This window comes from Melitaea cinxia, chromosome 8 (assembly GCF_905220565.1).
Source record: "Melitaea cinxia chromosome 8, ilMelCinx1.1, whole genome shotgun sequence".
Taxonomy (NCBI): domain Eukaryota; kingdom Metazoa; phylum Arthropoda; class Insecta; order Lepidoptera; family Nymphalidae; genus Melitaea; species Melitaea cinxia.
This window is the reverse complement of record NC_059401.1, coordinates 12290067-12316041: the sequence shown is the minus strand read 5'-3', so window position 1 is coordinate 12316041 and position 25975 is coordinate 12290067. Positions and strand designations below refer to the sequence as shown.

Genomic DNA, 25975 nt, shown 5'->3' with positions numbered 1-25975 from the left:
TTTTAGCCAATTAAGTTATGGAACGATGTACCCGCTAAATCGAAATTTTTGATATGATGATTTTATAATTGGTTCGTATCATTTATAATTGGACGCCGCGTTGGCGCAAAGGTTACAGCCATGGATTGTACCTGTTGCGCTGGCGGTTGCGGGTTCAATCCCCGCACATGACAAACATTTGTATTGGCCATTCAGGTGTTTGCCGTGGTCTGGGTGTTTGTGCAGTCCTTGTGGGTCTCCTCCCCACCGTGCCTCGGAGAACACGTTAAGCCGTCGGTCCCGGTTGTTATCAAGTACACCTGATAGCGATCGTTACTCGTAGTAGGGAATATATCCACCAACCCGCATTGGAGCAGCGTGGTGGATTAAGCTCTGATCCTTCTCCTACATGGGGAAAGAGGCTTCTGCCCAGTAGTGGGATATTACAGGCTGAAGCGAGCGATAATTGATTCTAAGCGTCCGACCGACGCCACCGCGGTGCGAGTCCATAGTGAGTTCTTTATAGAACTCGTAAACTTATGGAAGAGAACATATCCACCAACCCGATGTGGAGCAGCGTGGTGGATTAAGCTCTGATCCTTTTTCTCCGTGGGGAAAGAGGCCTATGCCCAGCAGTCGGATATTACAAGCTGAAATGTAAGGGCCTGACAGGAGTCTTCTGGTTATCAGATTTAGGTCTCTTGCTTAAACATTCGATACATTCCCATCCATCTCTCTCGGATACTGTCATTGAATTAAAGTGGGCTGAATGACAGTGTCAGTGAGCAAAAAAATTATTGTGAGGGTAGTCCCACTTTTAGCGAGGCATCACCAGCAATGTTTCAAATTTCACTGCAACAACACTACACTCACTACTACTCACAACGCCACTACATTCACTAGTGTATATAATAGTTTAAAGCAGGATCCCCGACATATACATATACCTATAAAATAGCTTATAAAATGTTTAGTGTAAAATGTTTATTAATTGATCGTTGATTTTTTATTTAAACGACTTTTTTTCCTTTTTTTAAGTTCATATGAGTGATACTGAGATACATAATGATACTGAGTTTAAAGTGTTCAAAAAACACACTTAAATTATTAAAATAATATTGTTGATAATAACAAAAGACCTAATAATGATATGGTGATATATTATAAACTTATAACTCAGTAAAGGAACAATAATTTAATATTTCTATTAAAAACATCATTTTTAAATGTTTAATTTATTTTCAGAAAACAATAAGGTCAGAATTCGCATCGTGTACCGTGCTCACCATTGCGCATCGTCTCAACACTATCATGGACTCCACTAAAGTGATGGTCCTCGACAAGGGACAGCTAGTGGAATACGCTCCTCCAGAGCAGCTACTACAGGATAAAAACTCTATTTTCTACGGAATGGCTAAAGACGCCGGTCTTGTCAATTAACTTTTAAGGTCTCGCATTTAAATAATATTTAGCGCAATGCTCGCTTTTGACGTAAGCGGAAAACCGATAGTACACTGTACATAGACATTATACATAACCTTTATATAAAGAGTGATTATATTTTTTTCATATTGTAACATATTTCCTTTAGTAACCGGGTTTCTCGAAACGTCAATAGCGAGTGTACATCTTGATACGGAATAAAAATAAATAACGAATGGGCGAAGTTCATTAAACTCTCACGTCTGAGACGATCGAATTTTATCAGCGGTGTGAATAATGTAAGACTTTTCTAATAAATGTAGTTCATTGTATGGTTGCCTTTCACAATTTGTAGGTGTGTGGTGGAATGCTGCTTAACAATTTGATTCGCTCTCAACTGTAGCAATAATTATGCACATATAGTTACCAAGTCAGACCGCCCATTACTTAATTCTATGGATCTTTTTTATAATTGTTTCTTACTAAAAGTACTTACTTTTAAATAATTAAATTATGATTAGATTTTATATCGGATGACATAGGTACTTAAGAAATCCAAATAATCATGTTCTATTTACAATGTCTGACCAGTGCAGCATCTATAAGCGTTTCAGTATTTTGTTTTTATACTAGTGATGATGTCATTCTATATATAATTTTTATTAAATACTGTAAATTAGTTTAAAATTGATTTAATTATGTCGTACCTGTGTGTTTTAAACAACTTGTCTACTTATTGAAGATTAAAAAACTGTTAAATTTGATATATATAAATATATATTGAGAATATATAATAAAATGTAGAAACTGGACTGATTTTAACAAAAACAACAGGAATTTAAAACAGGTTTCTGAAAAGAAAGTTTCACACATAGTTTGACTAGTTTTATTTTTAAATTTGAAACAATATTTTTAAAAACCTAAAACGTATTAATTATATTAGTGTCTAGAGCCAGTGATCTTAAATATAACTTAAACACTGCCGATGTCATAAGTTCAGGAATGTATGATAAAAGTTAAAGAGTATGTTGCGTCCTTAAATCTTTTATACAGCTGTGCTTAGTTTTAGTTTACAGTAAACAGGTGCAATTAACTTATCTTTCATACATATATATTTCTTATTATTAGTTTAATATTAATTAATTCGTAATTCATGTGTATATTACTTACGGGTTTACACAAAACAGGTTTTCAAGAAATCACTCAACATATTTAGCACAAAACGACGATTGTTAACACATATAAAAATTATTTTGGGTTACATAATTTTTCATATGCATGTGTTTATATTTTTCATAAAGAATGCCAATGTAAAAAAAATAATTCCTAATACCTCTAACAGATATTAATTTTATCATACAGAAAAGAATTTTGAAATCCTCGAATTTAGATTTTAAATTATTGTTACCCTTATATCAACTAACAATAAAAATATTATGTCTAGAGTAAAATTAACAAATATTTGTTTAAGCTTTTTCTGTTTAGAACAAATAGTCTTAATTATTATTTAACTAAAAATTGAATATAAGTTATTTCGTGTCCAGGACACTGTTTCACTCAATTCCGTAGATGTTTAATTTTTTTTTTTGTTTGTATTATGTAGCTTTGACATATAGATTTTTTTTAATTGTAGGACATCGCAAAAATTATAAAAAAACAGTACAAATGATACACTTGTTTGAGACTACTTTTAATTAGTCATTGTTACTTAAATCTATTGAAATAAATAGACGACGCCATTAATACTTATTAAATAGCTTTTTTAATCAGTTCGTTATAATGCCGAATTTGTACTTAGTTTAACAAAGGCGTAAACGTAAAAAATAACGAAGCCGCAGCTGAAGTCGATTTTGTATTGTATCTTGCCTATAATGTTTTTATTTTCTTCTAGTTTAACATCTTCTGTTAAAATGTAAGTTTATATATATTTTGTTTTGTAAGAAATTATACATATATATATTAAAGTAAATGTTAATAACTTGTATCAATGATTATATACTACTTATATTTCATATTCTTAAATAAATATACATCTACAAAAAGTCATGTTAAGAAAAATATTACTTACAATACAATTCGATTTTTTTTCTTTAAATAATAAACATTTCCACAAGCAACATTTTTTACTACCTGTAAGTTTTGTTTGTTACAACTAATCACAATACAGAAATAAAAAAAAATGTAATAAAACTGTGTATTATTTACTAATTATGTTAAATAAATGTTCTTACCAAATATATTTTTTAAATTTCAAATTTTCTAAGCCATATTTGCTCAAATTGTTAAATGCGCTATTTAACGCCCGAACTCAGCTCAATATGAAGATTATTTACTAGTAGTTTCCAGTTTAAATCTTGCTACTGCACTTTGACGGCATTAGACTATCTGGCCTTTCTGGTTTCATACTTTTGCGGTATCAATAGGCAGGATTTCAATTTTGGGCATGGGGGCCAGGGCCATGGACCATCGGGCCCCCAGGAAAAGGGTTTTGGTTGTTTTTTTAACTTGACAAATATCGATTACAATAGCATATAGAAAAAAGTGAGTTCGACCAAAAAAACTTTATTTTTTTTCTAATAATGCCCCAATCACACAACAAAAAGGGTATAACGCAACTTAGATATATTGTATAATTCTGCTTGTGTACTGTGTATCTATAGAGGTAGACACGCTGTTATTAAGCAATAAGTTGGGGACTTAGTCTATTATGCCGTGCTCAGTATCTGACCCACCTCACATCCAACTTTATTTCAAATGAGAACTTATGTATATTCTGGGACAGTATCTGCTTAGTGTCCAAATTTTACGACTTTCTTCCAAAAGACAAATTTATAATGTGTTTTTCCACTATGCCAGAAAAAAAACATTTATTGACATTCAAAAAAATTTTTTTTATATTATCTGACCCAGCAAAATTCTGCTATAAAACTAAAAAAAGAAGTCCTTTATTGGACAGGATCTGCTGTTACTTTTTTCCAGAGGCTTTAACCATTCAGAAAATCAACAACAGTGTGTATAATTTATAATTTTTAAATATTTGTTTATGCAGATGTTAATAATTACTTTAAGTTTGGATGAATTTCCTGCTGATTTTACTCAATTTATCTAAAAAAAGTTGTCATGGTAGTATATATGTAAAATCCACAACAACTATGTGTCTATGATGACAACCGGAACAGGCAGCTTCACATGCACAGCATTATCATTTCCACTTTTCAACAGAGGGCTGTAAACTTGTTTTTTTTTATATCACTAGGTCGGCAAACAAGCGTACGGCCCACCTGATGGTAAACGATTACCATCGCTTATAGACGTCTGCAACGCCAGAAGCATCGCAAGCGCGTTGCCGACCCAAGCGCCAATCCCCCCCCCCCCCCCAGGAGCTCTGGTCACCTTACTCGCCAACAGGAACACAATACTTTTCGAAAACAGTATTATTTAGCTGTGATCTTCTGTAAGGTCAAGGTACTTCCTCAGTCGGGTTGCTCCATATTTTGAGCAGGAAGTTCCTGCTGTGCCCTACCTCAGTTAAAGTTAAGTGTTTCTTAACCTAGTGGTATAATATAGGATTAAATAAAACAATTATCTTAATTTGTAAATTTTAATATATACTACTTAATTATATTTTATTTATATTATTTTATTCTTCAACTTACATATTTAAGGACGCTATCACATTTTTCACTCGCTCAAGTTTAGGTATTTAAATCGCAACACAATAACATTACGCGTACGCACACATTGATACCGCTATCTGCTCGATTTTGTACCGACGTAACTAATCTTGGTACTTGAAAGTATTAATTTTTAATTTTACTGGTATTGATTAGTAAATTTAGTTGTAAGTTTAAAGTCGAACTTGGTAACTGTTACTAAGTACCTACTATTCACGGAACCTCTCCCCTACTCTGTGTATGACGATGTCTTAAGGCGTCAGGGTATCTACTACTCGTTCGTCGTACTATACAATAAAATATAATAGATAATAATACGCTTATTTTTATAATTCAAAATCACATACAATTTTAAGTTATATTATTATAGTTTTAATATTATAATAATATAAACATAACATATTTTACGTAAACAATCTATACAAATAAATAAAATTGGAGTGTCCTTTAGTTATATTAAAATACTGCTTTTTACTAAATGCATGCGGATGTATACACGGTCCATATACCAAAATAACATTTTTCCAATTTTTGTCTGTCTGTCTGTCGGTATGTTCCGGCTAATCTCTGAAACGGGTGGACCGATTTTGACGGTACTTTCACTGGGATATATCTTATGCAATAAGGAGTAACATAGGCTGCTTCTATTTTAGAAATTTATTTATTTTATAACTCTGCAAACGGAACAATGATGATGATGATGAATGTAAATTTAAAATAAAATAATTTTTAACAAAAAAAACCGACTTCAAACAGGAAACTTCTTCAATATTATAAAACATTTATTTAATCATTTCTGATTAACTAAATCAAAATACGAATTACTTTGTACTAAGTAAGTTTATTTTTCACTTTTTAGTTTCCTATTAGAAGTCGGTTTTTTTTTGTTAAAAATTATTTTATTTTACAATTTTTAGTGATGGGTAGACCTAACAAGGATGCTTTTTCTCTTGTGTCGGGGGTCCGGAAACATACGCAATACACAAGCACAAACACCCAGATCATGACAAACATCTTATATGGCCAATACAAATGTCTGTCCTGCGCGGAGATTGAACCCACTAACGCCAGCGCAACAGCCAGTGCTGTGACCGCTGCGCTAACGCGTCGACATACTATGAGTAAAGTTCGCTATCAGGTGCACGTAATAACAACCGGGACTGACAGCCTAGCGTGTTCTCCGAGGCTAGGTTGGGAGAACCACAAGGATTAACAACTAGACTGAAAATAAATATTTGTATAAACATAAAAATCCACTCCAAGCGGGAATTTAACCCGCGACCGTCAGTGTTTAGGCGCCGCCGACGCGGCACATGCACCATTATATCAAAGCGGTCGTCAAACAGCAAAAGGTAATTGCTATAAATTGTTGAGAAATTCCCTCGAGTGTTTATGGGCTCCATCATCAAACCTGGTCCTGTGACACAGATGACCACACAGCAGGTAATTCCTCGAATATCTTTCGTCTCCATCATCAGACTGTAAAGACACTTGTAACTCATATAGCTGCAAAGTTCTCATCGATAGAAACGAATTAAGTTCAAACAGCAGGTAATTGCTATAAATCGTTAAAGAGTTCCCTCGACTATCTTTTGTCTCCATCATCAGACTGTAATGGCACTTATAACTGATACAGGTGCAAAGTTCTCATCAATAGAAACGAATTAAGATCAAAAAGCAGGTAATTGCTATAAATTGTTGAAGAGTTCCCTCGACTATCTTTCTTCTCCATCATCAATCAGATCGACTCCAGACCTTTATTAAATAGTAGTGCTTTATAGTACTTAATGAAAACATGATTAAATTTACTAGTCACCCGTACGATTTTTGAAAGTTTCCCTCGATTTCTCTGGGATCCCATCATCAGATCCTAGTTTCCTTATCATAGTACCAAACTAGGGATATCTCCTTTCCAACAAAAAAAGAATTATCAAAATCGGTTCATAAACGAAAAAGTTATCTCCGAACATACATTAAAAAAAAAAAATATATATATATATATATATATATATATATATATATATATATACACATATATACACGGTCGAATTGAGTAACCTCCTCCTTTTTTTGAAGTCGGTTGAAAAGAAGACAAATTGTAAAGATTACTTATTATTATTGATTATTATATATAAACCAGATGCATAGCAAAGACAATCGATTGTGAAGTATCAATTTCGTCCAAGCACAGTACACTCAAAAAACTAATTTTTTACGTAATTATTACTTGCGCTGAAGCGATACAGCCGTGCTTCCATGAGCGCGTTTCGGCGCGGAATGACGAACGACGATGGTTCACTTGTAAAAAATGTATGAAGAAATTTGAGAGCGTTTCTTATTTTTCTCATAAATGGAAATATTATTTATTTTTATATAAAATATCTAGCGCTACGCATAGAGGACTAAATAAGCAACAATTTCTTAGTGTATTTATTTTTCTTAGTGCAGTGTATTTAGGCTATAATGGTTCCAATTCAGACCCGTCTTTTTTTAATTTTTTGCGATTTCTGTGATGGTTAAACTGTATTTGTGTGAAAAGTTTGTATGGGGCTATAGAATATTTATGGTCTCACTCGGAGATGAATATATTATCTTTCATTTGAAACCAAGATATCCTCTCAGGGTGACTCCTAATTAATTAAAATGGTACGTGAAAAACACTGATATTTGTAGAAAAATGTGATAGCGTCCTTAAGTAGAATTAATATACTTGTTGGAAAATAATTATTTCACAATATAACATATTCATTATTTACTTTATTTTCTCACTTATCTGATCTTATTTACTACTAATTATGTATGAAGGTAAGTTGTAATCTTGTGAAGGTAAGTTGAATGTACCAATAACATTCTTAATAGCAGATATTTAATAAGAGATTGTAAGCCAGATAAATTTAAAAGAGAAGTTACACAAACATTCTTCATTGCAAAGTTATACTATCCAAAACATTTATCAATTTTATTAACACATCCTTATTTAAATCATACTGTTTTTGCTCATATTCCCCATCAGAAAATATTGTCAAAGCCAACTGAACCAATGGATACTTCAACTTTTTCAGCTCACTTGTGCCATAAATCAATTTTAAAACCCAATCAAATTTTGTCACTGTTTCACCATACTTACTATTAAGATAAATTAATGTCAAGTATAACAATTTTTCTTTATTGTTTTCAATAATTGATAGAAAAAATGAAACCCGTTCATCGCCATAACCTTGTGATAATAACAAATTGTGAATCTTTTGAGTGTCAAAATCATTTTTGATAATAAATTCCCTTATTTCTTCCTTAGCTGTCGTTATAATATGTGAATTTATTATAGTTGAGTCACTGTGCCTATTATACAAATTTCGGAGGACTTCTTCAATGGCCTAAGAACAGTAATCAATCAATCTTTATATTATTATTTTTTTTAATTTATTTGCAAAAAACTACCTACTTACCCCTTTAAATTTATCTTCAACGTCAAGTTTAAATATAATATCCATTACAGTTTATTCAATTACTTAGGTTTCGTAGTGTATATATAAATCATTAACACTTTTTATTCATTTTCATTGTTTTCTCGTCTTTATATTCAAATATTTACATCAATAATGTAAAAAATTAATTATAACAAACTAACAAACGTCAATGACGTCAATGTACGATTTGACATGTAGAATTGTGAATATGACAATTGTCGAGTACCACAAAGTGACCTACCCCACCCCAGCCTGCAAAATAATGATATTTGTAATCAAAAAAATACTAATTGATAGATTTTGAATTGCTCAATTCAACTACGTTGTCCTTTTAAATTGCTCACCTCAAATTATTTAATTAAAAATCATTTTTTTTTTAAATCAAATATTTTCAAACTCCTATATCTTTTGATGTATACAATATTTTAAATTGCTCAAAGTGTTAAAAAACTGCTCAAGTTACATATATAATTGCTCAAGTATAGTTTGGAACAGATCCACTTCCCTTAATTTTTAAATAAATATAAATAGTTTGAACAAATAAAATAATGATATTTGTAAAAAAAAATTGCTAATCGATACATTTTCAATAGCTCAATTCAACTAAGTTGTCCTTTTAAATTGCTCACCTCAAATTATTTAATTAAAAATCAAAAAAGTCGTTGAAAATTATTCTTTTATCAATATTTTCAAACTCCTGTATCTTTTGATGTATACAATATTTTAAATTGCTCAACGTGTTAAATAACTGCTCAAGTTACATTTATAATTGCTCAAGTTCAGTTTGGAACAGCTCCACTTTCCTTAATTTTTAAATAAATATATAAAGTTCGAACAAATTTAACTTTTATATCATAAGACAAGGTGAGCGCTGCGGATGCGCATAGACAATGATGGGAAGCCAAAAAAATTGCGGATATTCGTAATAAAAAGATGCTAATCGTTCGATTTTCAATAGCTCAATTCAACTACGTTGGCCTTTTAAATTGCTCACTTCAAATTATTTAATTAAAAATCAAAAAAGTCGTTGAAAAATATTCTGTTATCAATATTTTCAAACTCGTATATCTTTTGATGTATACAATATTTTAAATTGCTCAAAGTGTTAAAGAACTGCTCAAGTTGCATTTATAATTGCTCAAGTACAGTTTGGAACAGTTCCACTTTCCTTAATTTTTAAATAAATATAAATATTTCAAACAAATTTAACGTTTATATTATAAGACAGATGTACGCTGCGCGTGCGCATAGATAATGATGCGAAGCAAAAAAATTGCGGATATTCGTAATTAAAAAGATGCTAATCGTTCAATTTTCAATAGCTCAATTCGAATACGTTGTCCTTTTAAATTGCTCACCTCAAATTATTTAATTAAAAATCAAAAAAGTCGTTAAAAATATTCTTTTATCAATATTTTCAAACTCCTATATCTTTTGATGTATACAATATTTTAGATTGTTCAACGTGTTAAAGAACTGCTCAAGTTGCATTTATAATTGCTCAAGTTCAGTTTGGAACAGCTCCACTTTCCTTAATCTTATTATCTATTATCTATATATATATAAGAATCAATTGCTGTTCTTTAGTCTCGCTAAAACTCGAGAACGGCTCAACGGATTTATCTTATCTTGGTCTTGAAATGTTCGTGAAGGTCTAGGGAAGGTTTAAAAGGCGAGAAAAATTCGAATAATTTCCGGGAATACGGTGATTTCCCTACGCCCGAATCTTCGTCGACGGGTAGGACGTCTGCGTCCCGATCAGTTGTTGCAAATGAAAATGGAAGAAAGGAAAGGAAATCGAAATTAAGGAAAGTGGAGCTGTTCCAAACTGTACTTGAGCAATTATAAATGCAACTTCAGCAGAGTTTTAACACGTTGAACAATTTAAAATATTTGTATACATCAAAAGATATAGGTATTTGAAAATATTGATAAAAGAATATTTTTCAACGACTTTTTTGATTTTTAATTAAATAATTTGAGGTGAGCAATTTAAAAGGACAACATAGTTGAATTGAGCTATTGAAAATGTATCGATTAGTATTTTTTTTTTTACAAATATCATTATTTTATTTGTTCAAACAATTTATATTTATTTAAAAATTAAGAAAAGTGGAGCTGTTCCAAACTGTACTTGAGCAATTATAAATGCAACTTGAACAGTTCTTTAACACGTTGAGCAATTTAAAATATTGTATACATCAAAAGATACAGGAGTTTGAAAATATTGATAAAAGAATATTTTTCAACGACTTTTTTGATTTTTAATTAAATAATTTGAGGTGAACAATTTAAAAGGACAACGTAGTTGAATTGAGCTATTGAAAATCTATCGATTAGTATCTTTTTTATTACGAATATCCGCAATTTTTTTGGCTTCCCATCATTGTCTATGCGCATCCGCAGCGCTCACCTTGTCTTATGATATAAAAGTTAAATTTGTTCGAACTTTATATATTCATTTAAAAATTAAGGAAAGTGGAGCTGTTCCAAACTGTACTTGAGCAATTATAAATGCAACTTGAGCAGTTCTTTAACACGTTGAGCAATTTAAAATATTGTATACATCAAAAGATATAGGAGTTTGAAAATATTGATAAAAGAATATTTTTCCACGACTTTTTTGATTTTTAATTAAATAATTTGAGGTGAACAATTTAAAAGGACAACGTAGTTGAATTGAGCTATTGAAAATGTATCGATTAGCATTTTTTTTTTACAAATATCATTATTTTATTTGTTCAAACTATTTATATTTATTTAAAAATTAAGGGAAGTGGATCTGTTCCAAACTATACTTGAGCAATTATATATGCAACTTGAGCAGTTTTTTAACACTTTGAGCAATTCAAAATATTGTATGCATCAAAAGATATAGGAGTTTGAAAATATTTGATTTAAAAAAAAATGATTTTTAATTAAATAATTTGAGGTGAGCAATTTAAAAGAACAACGTAGTTGAATTGAGCAATTCAAAATCTATCAATTAGTATTTTTTTGATTACAAATATCATTATTTTGCAGGCTGGGGTGGGGTAGGTCACAAAGTGACTTGTTTTTGTTGGTGTTTATGCAATAAATGTCTACTTATATAATCTAGGAAAGTTTATTTTTTCAATATTTTTCTTGTGTTACCTTGCACTCGTAATATTATACTTACAATAACATAAATAAAAAACAAACATAACAAAAAAAAAATGGCAATAAAGCACAACACTCTTCTCTATCGTCATGACGTCACTGTCACGACTGGACGACTACGGCGCAGCTGACCTACGGTTTCGAAACTTTCTTAGAGACGTGCCGTACCGCACGCAAGGAAGCCACACGCTACATATCAAACTCAAATCGAATTGAATCCAAATATATATATATATATATATATATATATATATATCATCAGCTCAGCCTGTTGCAGTCCACTGCTGGACATAGGCCTCCCCAAGTTCGCGCGAGGCATCCTAGTTTTCCGCAATTCTCATCCAGCCCTCACCAGCACTCTTACGTAGATCGTGTCTCCAACGGGTTTTAATAATTTTATTTACTATTTTTGTGGTCCGGGTTTTTTATTGCCTAAAGACGTCGTTGGCGCACAGGGCTCGCAAGCCCTTGTCAAGTGTAGGCGACTTTGGCGTTCAAAAGGTTAAGCCAGCAACGCCACCCACTACGAGCGCTGAAATTGCTGTTCCATTAACGTAAAATTTACTAAAAACGCCGGCCACGGCGGACATAGTCGGCGAGTTTTATAGGTGGAACGCATATTTGAGCGCTACGTGCTCGTAATATAGCGGCATGATAAAAACATGCAACTGTGGCAGTTGTGAGTAAATATTTCGCACAGATTAGACAAAAATATAATTCAACGGATGAATTTTAATAATAATTAACTAATATTTTTTTTTTTATAAATTAAGAAATATTTTTTATAAATTAAGAAATTTTTTTTTTCGAAATGACAGTTGCTGTTGGCCCTACTTGCCTTTACAGCGTCACCGGTGAGAGGGGCCGGGTACTATAGACACCGGCCGCGAAGGAAGATGTAGGTCCTTGGAGGGCACGGGGGTGACGTTTGTCCTAAGGGTGTCTCCTAGCGAGATCGCACCTCGGCTTAGAACGTCGTCGGAATGGAGGAGGCGCTATGCGGAGCGCTGCGGCGAGTTGTGGACGGTCGATGCGCCTAAACGTATCCGAACCGTCCTAACGCGGGGGACCTCGTCTTCGCCGGCGAAGGCGGTGCGGGTGTGTCTTATGAGTGGGTGTGTTACCTAAGAAAGGGGCGTTGGCTACGGTTATTCTATCGTCGGGATCTGTCAAGACGTATTTATGGCGTCTAAGTCTCGTCTGTATGTTTCCTCTACCTACGTAGGAGCAGGCCTCTGCTACAAGAGGGTTGGGGATTCAGATTGCTTTCTCAAAATACCTTGAAGAGAGTCTTTTGAGATGCTTGGCGATTGAAATCAAAATCAAAAATACCTTTGTTCAAATAGGCTCCAAGAGCACTTTCGAATCGTCATTTTACAAATTAAAACTTTAAAAATTAATTAATATTTTTGTAAAAGTGAAGCTACCACCGATTCGGAATGTAGATTCTGCAGAGAAGAATCGGCAAAAAACTCCGCAGTTACTCTTTTGAAAATAATATTTAAACTGTGTTTTAGTACAAAATTAGAAACATGTTGCATGAAATACAGCGTCACTAAGTCCACACATCTTTATCAACTATGTAATCCTGCACCGAGTAATAAGCTTTATCTATTTTTTTTTTTTTAATAAAAACTTTAAATTTATATTGAGACAATCCCAAAATCGTTTGTGGTATTTTATTATACAAGCGAATACCATGACCCAGAAAGGAAACGTTTACTTTGCGCAGTCGGAAACTTGGAGTTACAATTTTGTTATTCCTTCTCGTGTTTACAATGCGATTATTACTATTTATTTCAAAACAATGAATATTTTGGTGGATATACATAATTTTTTTTTTTTTTATGTCACTAGGTCAACAAACAAGCATACGGCTCACCTGATGGTAAGCGATTACCGTAGCTTATAGACGCCTGCAACACCAGAAGCGTCGCAAGCGCGTTGCCGACCCAATCCCCAATCCCCCCAGGAGCTCTGGTCACCTTACTCACCAACAGGAACACAATACTGCTTGAAAACAGTATTATTTTGCTGTGATCTTCTGTAAGGTCGAGGTACTACCCCAGTCGGGCTGCTCCATATTTTGAGCAGGAAATTCCTGCTGTGCCCTACCTCAGTTAATATTGTTATAAATATACTGCGACGCGATCTTTAATATATCCACCTTTTGAAAAACATCCCGTAGGGAGACTCGAGCTCCAAGGTCGTAAATGCCGCGAATAGCCCTTTTTTTGCAAGATAAATAGTCTCAATATCTGCAGCATTACCCCACAGTAACAGGCCGTAAGACATAACACTATGGAAATAGCTAAAATATATTAAGCGTGCAGTTGCAACGTCGGTCAGTTGTCGTACTTTTCTAACTGCGAATGCCGCGGAGCTGAGTCTACCATTCAAGGATGACAAATGGGAATTCCACTGAAGTTTTGAGTCCAAATGTATCCCTAAGAAAACTGTAGTATCATTGACAATAAGCCTCTCGTTATTTATTATAAAATTATAATTTGGATGCTTAACATTAGGTAACGAAAACACAACGCACTTGGTTTTTTTGGTGTTCAAAACCAAGTTGTTTATTTTAAACCAATCTTGAATTCGCGACAAAGAAGCGTTCACGTCATCATAATTTACTTTTTTCCTATCAACTTTAAATATTAGAGAAGTGCCATCTGCAAATAGCACTATATCACAAATATATTTAACATAAAATGGCAGATCATTTATATATATATTTAAAAAAAGAAATGGACCCAGAATCGACCCCTGTGGAACGCCCATTTTTAGTACAGATCCAGAAGACTTCGTTCCGTTTATTGCTACGTGTTGAATTCTATTAGATAGATATGAAGCAATTAGATCAAGAGCTTTACCATTAACACCGTAATATCCCGTGGTTCACGCAATCGAATGCCTTTGATAGGTCACAAAATATACCAATAGCATTTTGTGATCTCTCCCAGGCGTCATATATATATTTGAGAAGTGCCACACCAGCATCTGTTGTAGTGCGACCTCTAGTGAAACCATATTGTTCACTGTGAAAAATTCCATTAACTTTAAAATGGAAAAGAAGTAGATTTACCATAATTTTTTTAAATGTTTTACTTAAGGACGGTAGGATTGAAATGGGTCTATAATTACTGGGATCACTTCGACTTCCCTTTTTAAAAAGTGGTAAAACTTTACTACATTTTAGCAAATCTGGAAAAGACCCCACTTTACTGCATTGTTAAAAATTAAAGCTAATATAGGTCATATAGGTAAAATAAAGCTATATAGGTCATCAATGATAGAACTAATTAATTTAACTGAAATTCCCCACACATCATTTGTTTTTTTAATATTAAGACTCTTAACACCTTTTAGAATATCTAAAGAATCAACTTGCGAGAATGAAAAATCAACATTACATTTGCTTACGTTATTTTTAAGAAGTTGGGTAGAATCAGTTGGTGATAAATTATGTCGAGAAGTTAAGTCAATGGGTATTTTATCGAAAAGGCTTCAAAGACCTTAGCCAACTTGTCACCCGAGCTTACAACAACACCATTTATATTTAATTCAATTGGTATAGTTAGCTTATTATGTTTCCTACAGATACTATTAATTATATTCCATGTGAATTTAATTTTATCATCAGAATTAATAATTTTATCTTTGATATATTTTGATTTAGCAGCCATACAAACGGCTTTAAAAGTTTTAGAATATTCTTTTACATAATTCAAAAATCTAGTCTCCTGCTTCCATTGCTTCATACTATACAGTTCGTACCAGTAGGGCGACACTTTTTTTGCTATACTTTGTATACCAAACTTGAATTTTTATATAAATTGGCAAAATTGTACGTCAAAATGAAAAAATTTAAACGTCGGAAACGTCGTAATTGTCAAATTTTGACTCGAACAGTTATTTCCTAACCGCCATATTATATTGCAACCACCGAGTAACTACGCCCGGAATTTTGGATTTTTAGTTTTTTCTGCATATATATTTTCTGAGCCCTAATACTTTATTGTGAGAATATTATTCGTCGCTTCTAGGGATTTACTATGGGTTTGTATTTGAACCTGAATCATTGGTCTTTTTGGTCGAACGAAGTAATTTTGCTTTTGAAAATAAGTTCTTAATATCTATATCAACAGAAAATAATAGTATTTTATAGTTATAACTATATTTTTATTACTTATACTATATTTTTCTGATTTCATTCCTTTAGAAAATACACTGAAACGTAATGTGAGATATCAAAAATGTGCTATTTGTGGTCTAAAGAGGACCCCTGGACTGGAGCCAATGTATTTTTGAAGAAGTTTCCACTTGATCCAGATCGGTTAGTGTAAATATTACTATGCTCTGTGGTGTTAACAATAGAACAATACAATATTTAAATAAATTCTACTTATAATCTTTATAACAGTAAATAGCTAACTGTAGTAATAAAGTAACATTAAAGTATTATACATACTTATGTATACTAGAAAACTAGTTGTAGACTATGTAAAATTTAAACTTTTAATTTAAATTGACGATTAAAATTCTACTCTCAGGTGTCGTTCTTGGGTCAAAGCAGTTGGGAATGAAGACTGCTTACATACCCGTTAAAAGATTGCATAAAATTAAATATTTGTGTGAATATCACTTTGAAAAAAAGTATTTTAATACAAAGGGCAATAGATTAATTAAAAATGCTATTCCAACATTAAATTTGCCACAACCATTGGATGTCTTCTAGTCTTTTGGTAGATTTTCCTTTATATGGTGAAGAAAAAGAAAAATCTGAAGTCTTGAAAGGTGCAAATTTTTTTTATATGTTTATGATAATTATAAATTACATGATTAACATAATTATGAAAATATTTATTTTTTCTCGATGTTCTTGTTTAGCTATTTGTCTAGCCTTATTTCTGGTTCATAATATGCTAATTGATGTTTATGATAAATTCTTTTTTATTTTCTAGTTTTCAAGATATAACATATTCAGAGAATGTGCAATGGAATGAAAATATTTTATCTAAAAGTGAGTAAACTACTTTATTATATTATATTTATTTATGTTATGTTGTTAGAAGTAACAAGTGTTTTTAAGAGGTACAGCATCTTGTTAGTTCATGTTTGGTTATGTAATATATTTTTAATGATGGATAAAATTAAGATTTTTATTGTTAATTAAATGAACTTACTTATAATTTTAATAACTTGCTGTTGCAAGTCTTATACATTTTTAATAAGTGACAAAAAGTTTTCTTAAAAACAATGTCTTGTTTCAAAAACTCTGTCTTACTAAGTATGTACTGGAAATTAAAAAAAAAATAAAGAGGAGATTTATATAAAAGCCATACAAATGTTCACAATTGTACTGTATAGAAAAAGATAATTTTTAAATATATTTTGTACTGATAATGGCAGTACAATCTCAGTTGTAATAAATATCATATAATAGATTATTGTTAGTCAATGTTCTAAAAAATCATCTGACATATATTTAATTTATTATTTATACATTTACCTAGATAATATTGGCCCTTAGATATCAGATATCTAAGGCTGATTGATATACATATCGCTGATAAAATGAGAGATATATGTAAAACACTTTCTGAGAATCTTTAATATCTTTTAACACATATATGCAACGATTCACAACACATGATACAAATGATCCAATGCAGTATAAGATTTTTAGTTTTATTTTTCTATAAAATGATTATGAATAACACCTTCGGAAAATAATCATTTTCATCTTCTATATAACAAGATAAGTAATCATTAACTTTAATTTTAAAATAAAAATAATTTCATATCAAATCTATACTATTAGTACCAATGTAGATACACCTGTATACGTGTCAGAACAGCTTACTGCTAAAGGTGCCCGGCTATTTTTCCTGGCGCGTGATCTCGCCAAAAATAAAAAGTTTAAGTACTGCTGGACTGCTTTTGGAAGAGTTTTCGTGAGAAGGGATGACGCATCCAAAATCATCTGCATTCAAAATGAGGCTCAAGTACACCAGCTCCTCCAGGATATATGACTGTCTTCAACCACTTATTTGGTATTTTTGTTATTTCACTTTAATAATTTTTCTTGTTTAATTACTTTTAATATAAATTTTGCATATGCTGAATCATTTGTAACTACACTAAAACTCACAAATTCACACACTTTTACACAATTATAAAATATATATATACACAAATTTCACTCATATCCAGAATCACAATTACATATAAACAACACCTCAAGACTGAAAAACAACTAAGCTTGTATTTATATATGTACATCGCACAATTGCTATATTTCATACTAAGTATCTACTCTCATACAAAACATTTATTGAGCACTTTTAAACTAACATCCTCGATCACCTTGTACTTCTATATAAAAAAGCATCTGATAAATATTTACCATTGCAATTTGTTAGTGTGTTACTGTGAGTACATCATAAGTAACTCACTTCATGTACAACCTCAATTCAATGGATAGTCATCTCACTACGCAGGAATTGGACTGCATGCAGGTGGCACACTCTGGTAAATATGACATACAAGATTGTTTTAACCATATAAATGGATCTTCACTCAATAATTTCACTGTAATAACACAAAATATAAGAAGCATATATAGAAACTTTGATGACCTACAGGTAACTTTGGCACAAATTCAGTATGAAGCAGACATTTTAATTCTAACAGAAAGTAGAATTAATTTAAATAAACAGCTGCCATTATTAAATAATTATACTTCCTATCAAACAGCTAAACTACAAAATCAAAATGATGGTGTTGTCGCGTATATCAGAAATAATCGTCAGGCAATTGTTACCGAACTTGACCTCTCTCATGCAACTGGACTTCAGATATTGACTGCTGATTGTGTTTTTCTTGGTATTTATCGCTCCCCATCTTCTCCTAACGCTGAAAGTTTCATCAGCTCTCTTGACTCACATCTTGAAACTATCTTACAATACAAAAACGTTTTTGTTATTGGAGACATTAACATAAATTTGATTCCGACCGAGACAGAAAAACCTCAAGAACGCCGTAATAGACACAGTTACCTAAACATGCTTTCCTTGCATGGTCTCCTACCCGGTCATAATCTACCTACGGGAGAGAATGCCTGCCTTGACCATGTTATGTTGAAATTGGATGTAAGTCTTAACCCAGCTTTTGTTGCTGTTATTAACGCTACTATAACTGATCATGATCTCATATTACTCCAATTATCCAATTTTTATACACCTAAGGCTACTAGAAGGTCCAAAATTATTATTGATTATGATAAAGCCCTTCAAACTCTTAAATCTACTGATATAATCTCCCTACAATTACATAATAATCCTGAGGATTATGCAAACTCTCTTATTAGTGTCATAAAATCAAGTATTCAAGCAAATTCTAAATTAATACACTTCAAAAATAAAGACAGGATTTTGAAACCTTGGATAACTTCCGGGGTCTTAAAATGTATTAGGCTTAGAAATAATATGCAGCTAGGGCTTAGAAAAGACCCCCACAATGTAATATTAAAAATTACTTATAAACGTTTTCGAAATTTTTGTACTAATATTATAAATAGGCTAAAGAGGCAATATCACAGTGAACTCATTAACAAATCTGTCAATAACCCAAGAAAATTCTGGACCACGGTAAACAATATTGTTCAATATAAACCTCCTAAGACGAATAACGTGGCTCTTCTAAATTCTAAACCGCAACAAATAGCTTCTGTTAACTTTGTAAATAATTATTTTGTGTCTGTTGGAGCAAATCTGGCTGACATTATTATCAAACAGGCTGGATTATATGGTCATGGCTCTGTTACTCCCTCTTTTTACCATACTCTTCCATCATCCTTCGTATTGCTGGACACTGATGTTGAGGAAGTGCATAGTGTCTTAATGAGTCTTGACTCGGGAAGTGCACCGGGTTGGGATGGGATTGGTACTGCCTTTTTAAAACATGCTAAAGACTTTGTTGTTCCCTGCATATGTCATCTTGCAAACCTTTGTTTTAAAACTGGTGTCTTCCCCAGCGCTCTTAAGAGATCTATTGTTACCCCTGTATACAAGAGTGGAGACCAAACAGATGTTAGCAATTATCGGCCAATCTCCGTCCTTACTTCAATCTCTAAAATCATTGAAAAGTTGCTTAATAACAGATTGGTTAGTTACTTAAATAGATTTGAAATATTATCTAAATCACAATATGGTTTTAGGAAGGGTCTGTCGACCCAAGATGCTATTCTGAAACTGACTTCTATCATAGTGAAGGAGGTTGACTTTGGTAATAAATGCCTGACTGTTTTTCTAGACCTGAGGAAGGCTTTTGACACCGTCTCTTTCCCTATTCTCCTGCAAAGACTGCAGGGTATCGGTGTTAGAGATATTGCGCTTTCCCTTTTTGAAAGTTACCTTCAAGACAGAACCCAGGAGGTAAAAATTGATATTTATCACAGTGATAAAGCCAGAGTCAGCTTCGGTGTCCCCCAGGGAAGTGTCCTCGGTCCAACTCTCTTTTTAATATACATTAACGAATTATGCAATCTTCGAGATGTCGGGGGTACGATAATCTCCTACGCAGATGACACCGCTATTGTCTTCACGGGTAAAACTTGGGATATAGTACATGCTCAGGCTGAGCGAGGCTTAACTAAAATATCTAATTGGCTTAGGGATAACCTACTAACGCTTAATATTCAGAAAACACATTATATCTGTTTCACTCCTTATTCTTCGTCGCAGCCAGACTGCAAATATAAAATCAGAATACACTGCTGCCCAGTACCTGGTGCTTCGATTTGTAACTGTCCACCCATTGAAAAAGTTAAGGAAATGAAATACCTAGGTATCATACTAGACCAACGGCTTAGCTGGTACTCCCACTTGAATTTGCTAATTAATCGAACCAGGAAACTCACGTGGGTTTTCAAGTCCTTGCAACAGGTTATGTCCAATAAACTTAAGAATAAAATTTACTTAGCTCTGGCACAATCAATATTCACCTACTGCATCTCGATTTGGGGAGGTGCAAACAAAACTTATTTTCTTGATCTGGAGAGAGCGCAGAGATCTCTTATTAAAGTCATGTACTCTAAGCCTTTAAGATTTCCAACTGAATCTCTTTATAGAATTAGTGGTCTTCTATCGGTGAGGAAACTCTATATTCTAAATCTCGTTTTACAGTGCCACAAATCTCTAACTTATGTCAAACCAACCAGTCGAAGAAAAAGGGATATTGTAGTTCTCTCATGCAAAATTCGTACAGCCTTTGCTAGAAGACAATATATTGCCCAGTCCGCCTACGTGTATAACAGAGTCAACAAAATACTTAATATATACCTTATGCAAAGTTATAAATGCAAAGGAAGATTAACTAGATGGTTGCAGTCTCTCACTTTTGTTGAGGTTGAAAACCTTATTGCCAAAATCAGTTTATAATATATTTTTTCACTACCGCTGCTATTGGTCACAAGTCATACGACGTACAATGATCCTCTACTTAGCTTTACTTAAAAATCATAGATAAGACTGTGTATTCACACACACACACACACACACACACACACACACACACACACACACACACACACACACACACACACACACACACACACATACTCTCTCACACACACACACACACACATACAGTCACACATACACACACACACACACACACTCACACAGAACACTTACACTTAGTTTAATTTTAAAGTTTAAAATGTTAAAATGCTAAGTGTACTATAGTCTTAGTCGTCCGTAAGGGAGGTAGCGAGTCATTCCCAATACAAGTGTCTCTGACTACTTACTGGGAAGACTCGGTGATGATTTGTACTTAAGATTATAGAAATAAATGATTTTTATTTATTATTTATTATTTAGTATAAAGCTGAAGAGTTTGTTTTCTTGAACGTGCTAATCTCTGGACTTACTGGACCAATTTGAATTTTTTTTCAGTATTTGATAGCCCATTTATCAAGGAAGGCTAGGGCTATAGGCTATATATTATCACGCAAAGACCAATAAGAGTGGACCACCAATGAAGAATGTTTCAAAATCGGATTTTTTCCTTCTGAGACCTTCCCCAGCTAGCCCAAAGTAACTATTCCACGTGGACAAAGTTGCGGGTAGAAGCTAGTAGAAAATAAAATTCAGATAATTTAAGAGTGAGTAAATAATGGAAAATGTAGAAAAAAAAATAACAAGTAATAGATACTAGATATATTTAGATATTGTACTACTATTTTTCAGATGCTGAATACGGCTTTCTCCCTTTGCCCTCTACTTCGCAGCCACCACAAGGACTTACTTTTGAAAAAACACTAGGTAAGAATAACAAATGAAAATTTCACATTTTTGATTACATAAAACATTAACAAGTAACATGTCTACTATAAGCATATAGCTAACTAGCATTTAATTTTATGACACAAGTTCACTTTATTATATAAAATATTTCTCTAACTGTATATGTTACTACTTAGATAATTATAAGCAACTAAAACATTTTTATGTATTAATTTTTTTTTTAAATGTTTATTTGTCTCAAAATTGAATTTTATACATTTAGATGAGTAGCCTGTTATTCCAGTTGTGCTGGTTCTATTTTCTGCTCCGGGGGTTGTAGGTTCGATTCCTGCCTGAGTCTGGGTGTATTACTATACATAATTATGTTATATATATATATATATATATATATATATATATATATATATATATATATATATATATATATATATATATATGCATGTTGGTTGTTGTCTATAAAACAAGTGTTAAGTTGCTTACCTTTGGAAAAGACAACCGTGTGTATGTGTTAAAGATATTTATTTATTATTGTTCACTTTTATCAATGTAATTACAGTTTCCCAGAATGAATCAGTAGAAAATGTTAAAGTTCCTGTTCGCAACTATGAAAGAATTGTGGGAAAACCTAATAGAAATAGAGGTATAATTTTCAACAATCTTTTAATGTAGCAAAGAACGTAATTCAGTATAGTTCTTTGTAGCCTACTCCTTTTTAAATTATTTTTATTGAAATTATTTTCAAATCATAATTTACAACTTCAACTACAAGGGATTAAGTTGTGGTAGTTATTAATGTAGTTATGTGGTAGACTATGTAAATAGTAGTAGTTAGTATCTATCCATAATATATATATATACACACTGCAGGCCAATATATAATGCCAATATATATGTATATATGTCCTGAATATTGTTATAAAGAAAAAAAAAACATTTATTCTGTTGCACATAACATTTATTACTATTACAGTGTTTTAGTTAATACATTAATATAATTCTATGAAAATAAAGCTAATCAGAAGTGGTCTGCATTGGCTGCAATACACTTAAAAGTTGAGGCCAGTTATTAATAGAAGCACACACTCTTTCTATGGGAAAATTATTTATTTCATTATACCTATCAATAGCCCGGTATACATTTGACTAATATCAAGCATATGAGAGTCAAATCAATTTTTAATTATACTGCTTCAATAATTTACATTTTATAAATCAAAAGTTTGCTTAGTTTTGTTAAATATGCATTAACATTAATGTTTAACAGTTTCATTTATCTATATTTTATACATTTATATATATATATATATATATTTCGATATTATACTATTAAAGTATAGTATAGTTTAAAAAATAGAATGACAAAATAATTTATTTAGATATAGCTCTTTCCTTAGTAATCAAATACGTATATTTTATTGTTATAATATTTCAAGTAAATTGAAGAAAAAGGGAAAAAAATAATAATTACATTCAATGATTCCAATTGTATCATGCAATGGGCATTCCTTTGTAATATACTTGTGTTATTATTAAAAGCAAAATTAAATACATATTAAACTGTAACGATCACTAATAAAATATATAAATATTAGCGTTGTTTAATATTGAAATAAAAATAATAAATGTATCTTAATATAATAAAAGCAATAAATTATTTTATAATATTATATTTAAGTTAAAATTTATGAAATTAAAGGAATAGATCACATTATACATAATATTGTATACTTTCAACAAAAAAATGTATATATAATAACAGGATTTTTTTTAAATTTCAGATTCTACATTAACTGAACGTGAGAAGATTCTGCTGAGTCATTTGACTCAAACTAAATTAAGCTTAAAGCGTTTGGCAGTCGAAATGCGAACTGTGAGGAAGACACTAATAAATTGTTTGTAGCTTATAACGATATTAGCAGGGTCCGCACTGACATGCCTAATAGAAATAATAATGATGACATTCAAGTTGTTGATGAGATAGTTTATCCTGTTTTGTCTTTGCCCAATGAAATCGATTTCTTTTTATATGAAAATGATTTATGTAACTTTTTGGAGCAGCCAGTAGTATATGTTAGTGGTTATTTAGCTGCAAAATTATTAGATAGAACGAAATGTCAGAAATGTAAAGATTCGTTAAAAGTTGATAAACCAGTAGATGACTTAAACAATTATATTAGTTTTAAAGAATGGTGGAAAGATTCGAGCTCATTGTGCTTTCCTTCTAAACCTTTATGTCATTTTGTAAACAAGAGCCAAATTCATTTCAAAGCTATTATATCTCAGGACTTACAAATTAAAAATATAAAGCAGTAGACTAGTTTGCAATTAAGTAATGAGCATTTTATAGAAAAAAACAAATCAATTAATTCATAATCTTTGTTTATTAATCATTAGAAAATCATGTAAAGACAAAAATATACAATTAGAATAATGTGATCAAGACAAAGCTTAGATAACAATTTTTAAGATTCTTGTTGAATATTTATATTTATATTGTCAGTACTATAAAACAATGTTTGTAGAAAACATACATATTGGCAGTTCTTTTTGACATCTAATGTCTTTGCAATGTTTTTTGTTTTCCAAGTTTTTAAATGTGTATATTTTAGCTTAGAAACAAAAAAAAGAAATTCCGCTGTGGCTTCGCCCTCATAGATTACGCGATTTTCGCTATTTCGTTTTCTCCCAAAATCCGCTGTTCGTTTATCCACATACCATTAAATGGCGTACATGGAATTGTAGCATCCCGTGAAAGAATTTTTAAAATCGGTAGTACTTTATGGAATTACCTACTACAAACATTTAATAATACAAAAATAAGAATTTAGAAGAATACTCTAAATATGTTCTTATTATGTTTGTAAATAATATTGTTTTTATCTGTATGCCTAGGATCATTATATAACGCTTTTCAGAATTGTTTTTACATAGATAATATCTGTATATATATGTTATGTTTGTTTGTTATTTTCTGTATGTCGGATCGTTACATATGTAACGTTTAAAAATTTTAGATTTTTGTGAATATGTTATGGGTCAAATTCATCGTCTTGGTTGTTATTGATTGATAATTACTGTTTTGCGAGATCATTTCATTTGTATCACTTTTTAAGAGTTGATTTTTTTGTGACAATGCTACGTTAAGTGTTAAATCATGTTGTTTGTTAATTTTTGATAATTACTATTTGATACTATTTAAGTTGTTTTGTTAATATTTTTTTTTATGATTTAAAATCATCTATTTTGTTATTGGCTGACAATTACTATTAGAAACTTTAATTTGTTTTGTAAATATTTGTTATGCTTTTAAATCATCTTTTTTGTTATTGTTACTTACTGTTCCACGGGTTGCAGGTTCGATTCCCGCCTGAGATTGAATGTACTACGTGTATTTATATATTAATATATATATATTATTTCTGTTTATTTATTTCAAAAAATGTACAGTCAGTTGTTACCTGTAACACAAGCATTAAGTTGCTTAACAAAGGAATATATGACTGTGTGTATGTTATAAGATAATAATAATAATAATAATTCACTTTATTGTACACCAAAAACAGAAATAATACATTTCAAAGAAAAAGAAAAAAAAAGATATTTATTTATTTATATTTATTTATTTTAATTTGTTTTATAAAGAAGTTTATGTTATGTTTGTAAATCATCTATGTTATAAGATTTATATTATATTTATTCATATTTATTGATTTTAATTTGTTTTATAAATAAGTTTATGTTATGCTTGTAAATCATCTATGTTATAAGATATTATATTTATTTATTTTAATTTGTTTTGTAAATAAGTTTATGCTTGTAAATCATCTATGTTATAAGATATTATATTTATTTATTTTAATTTGATTTATAAAGAAGTTTATGTTATGTTTGTAAATCATCTATGTTATAATTAAATATTAATTAATATCTTAATAATTAAGAATTTGTTTTGTTAACATGTTTTTTATGTTTTAAATAATTT

General features: G+C 31.3%; 2 protein-coding genes and 1 long non-coding RNA gene across 3 annotated transcripts in view; all 3 read left to right on the top strand.

The window, feature by feature from the left end:
• Positions 1 to 2204, top strand: part of LOC123655719 (multidrug resistance-associated protein 1) — a 45885-nt gene extending 43681 nt beyond the window's left edge. The window contains exon 26 of the mRNA XM_045591474.1: positions 1225 to 2204. Within this exon, the coding sequence (XP_045447430.1) occupies positions 1225 to 1419 (195 nt within the window). The 3' untranslated portion in view covers positions 1420 to 2204. The remainder of the gene's footprint in view (positions 1 to 1224) is intronic.
• Positions 2205 to 15944: 13740 nt separating this feature from the next.
• On the top strand, positions 15945 to 16288 carry LOC123655714. The gene is made up of 2 exons (XR_006743451.1): positions 15945 to 16019; positions 16237 to 16288. It is a non-coding gene; the product is annotated as an uncharacterized LOC123655714 (long non-coding RNA).
• A 266-nt stretch (positions 16289 to 16554) lies between these two features.
• LOC123655713 lies at positions 16555 to 24305 on the top strand. The gene is made up of 4 exons (XM_045591468.1): positions 16555 to 16706; positions 21937 to 22011; positions 22550 to 22633; positions 23772 to 24305. The coding sequence occupies exons 1-4, from the start codon at positions 16616 to 16618 to the stop codon at positions 23891 to 23893; spliced, it is 372 nt and encodes a 123-aa protein (XP_045447424.1). The 5' UTR covers positions 16555 to 16615; the 3' UTR covers positions 23894 to 24305.
• The last annotated feature ends 1670 nt before the right edge of the window (positions 24306 to 25975 follow it).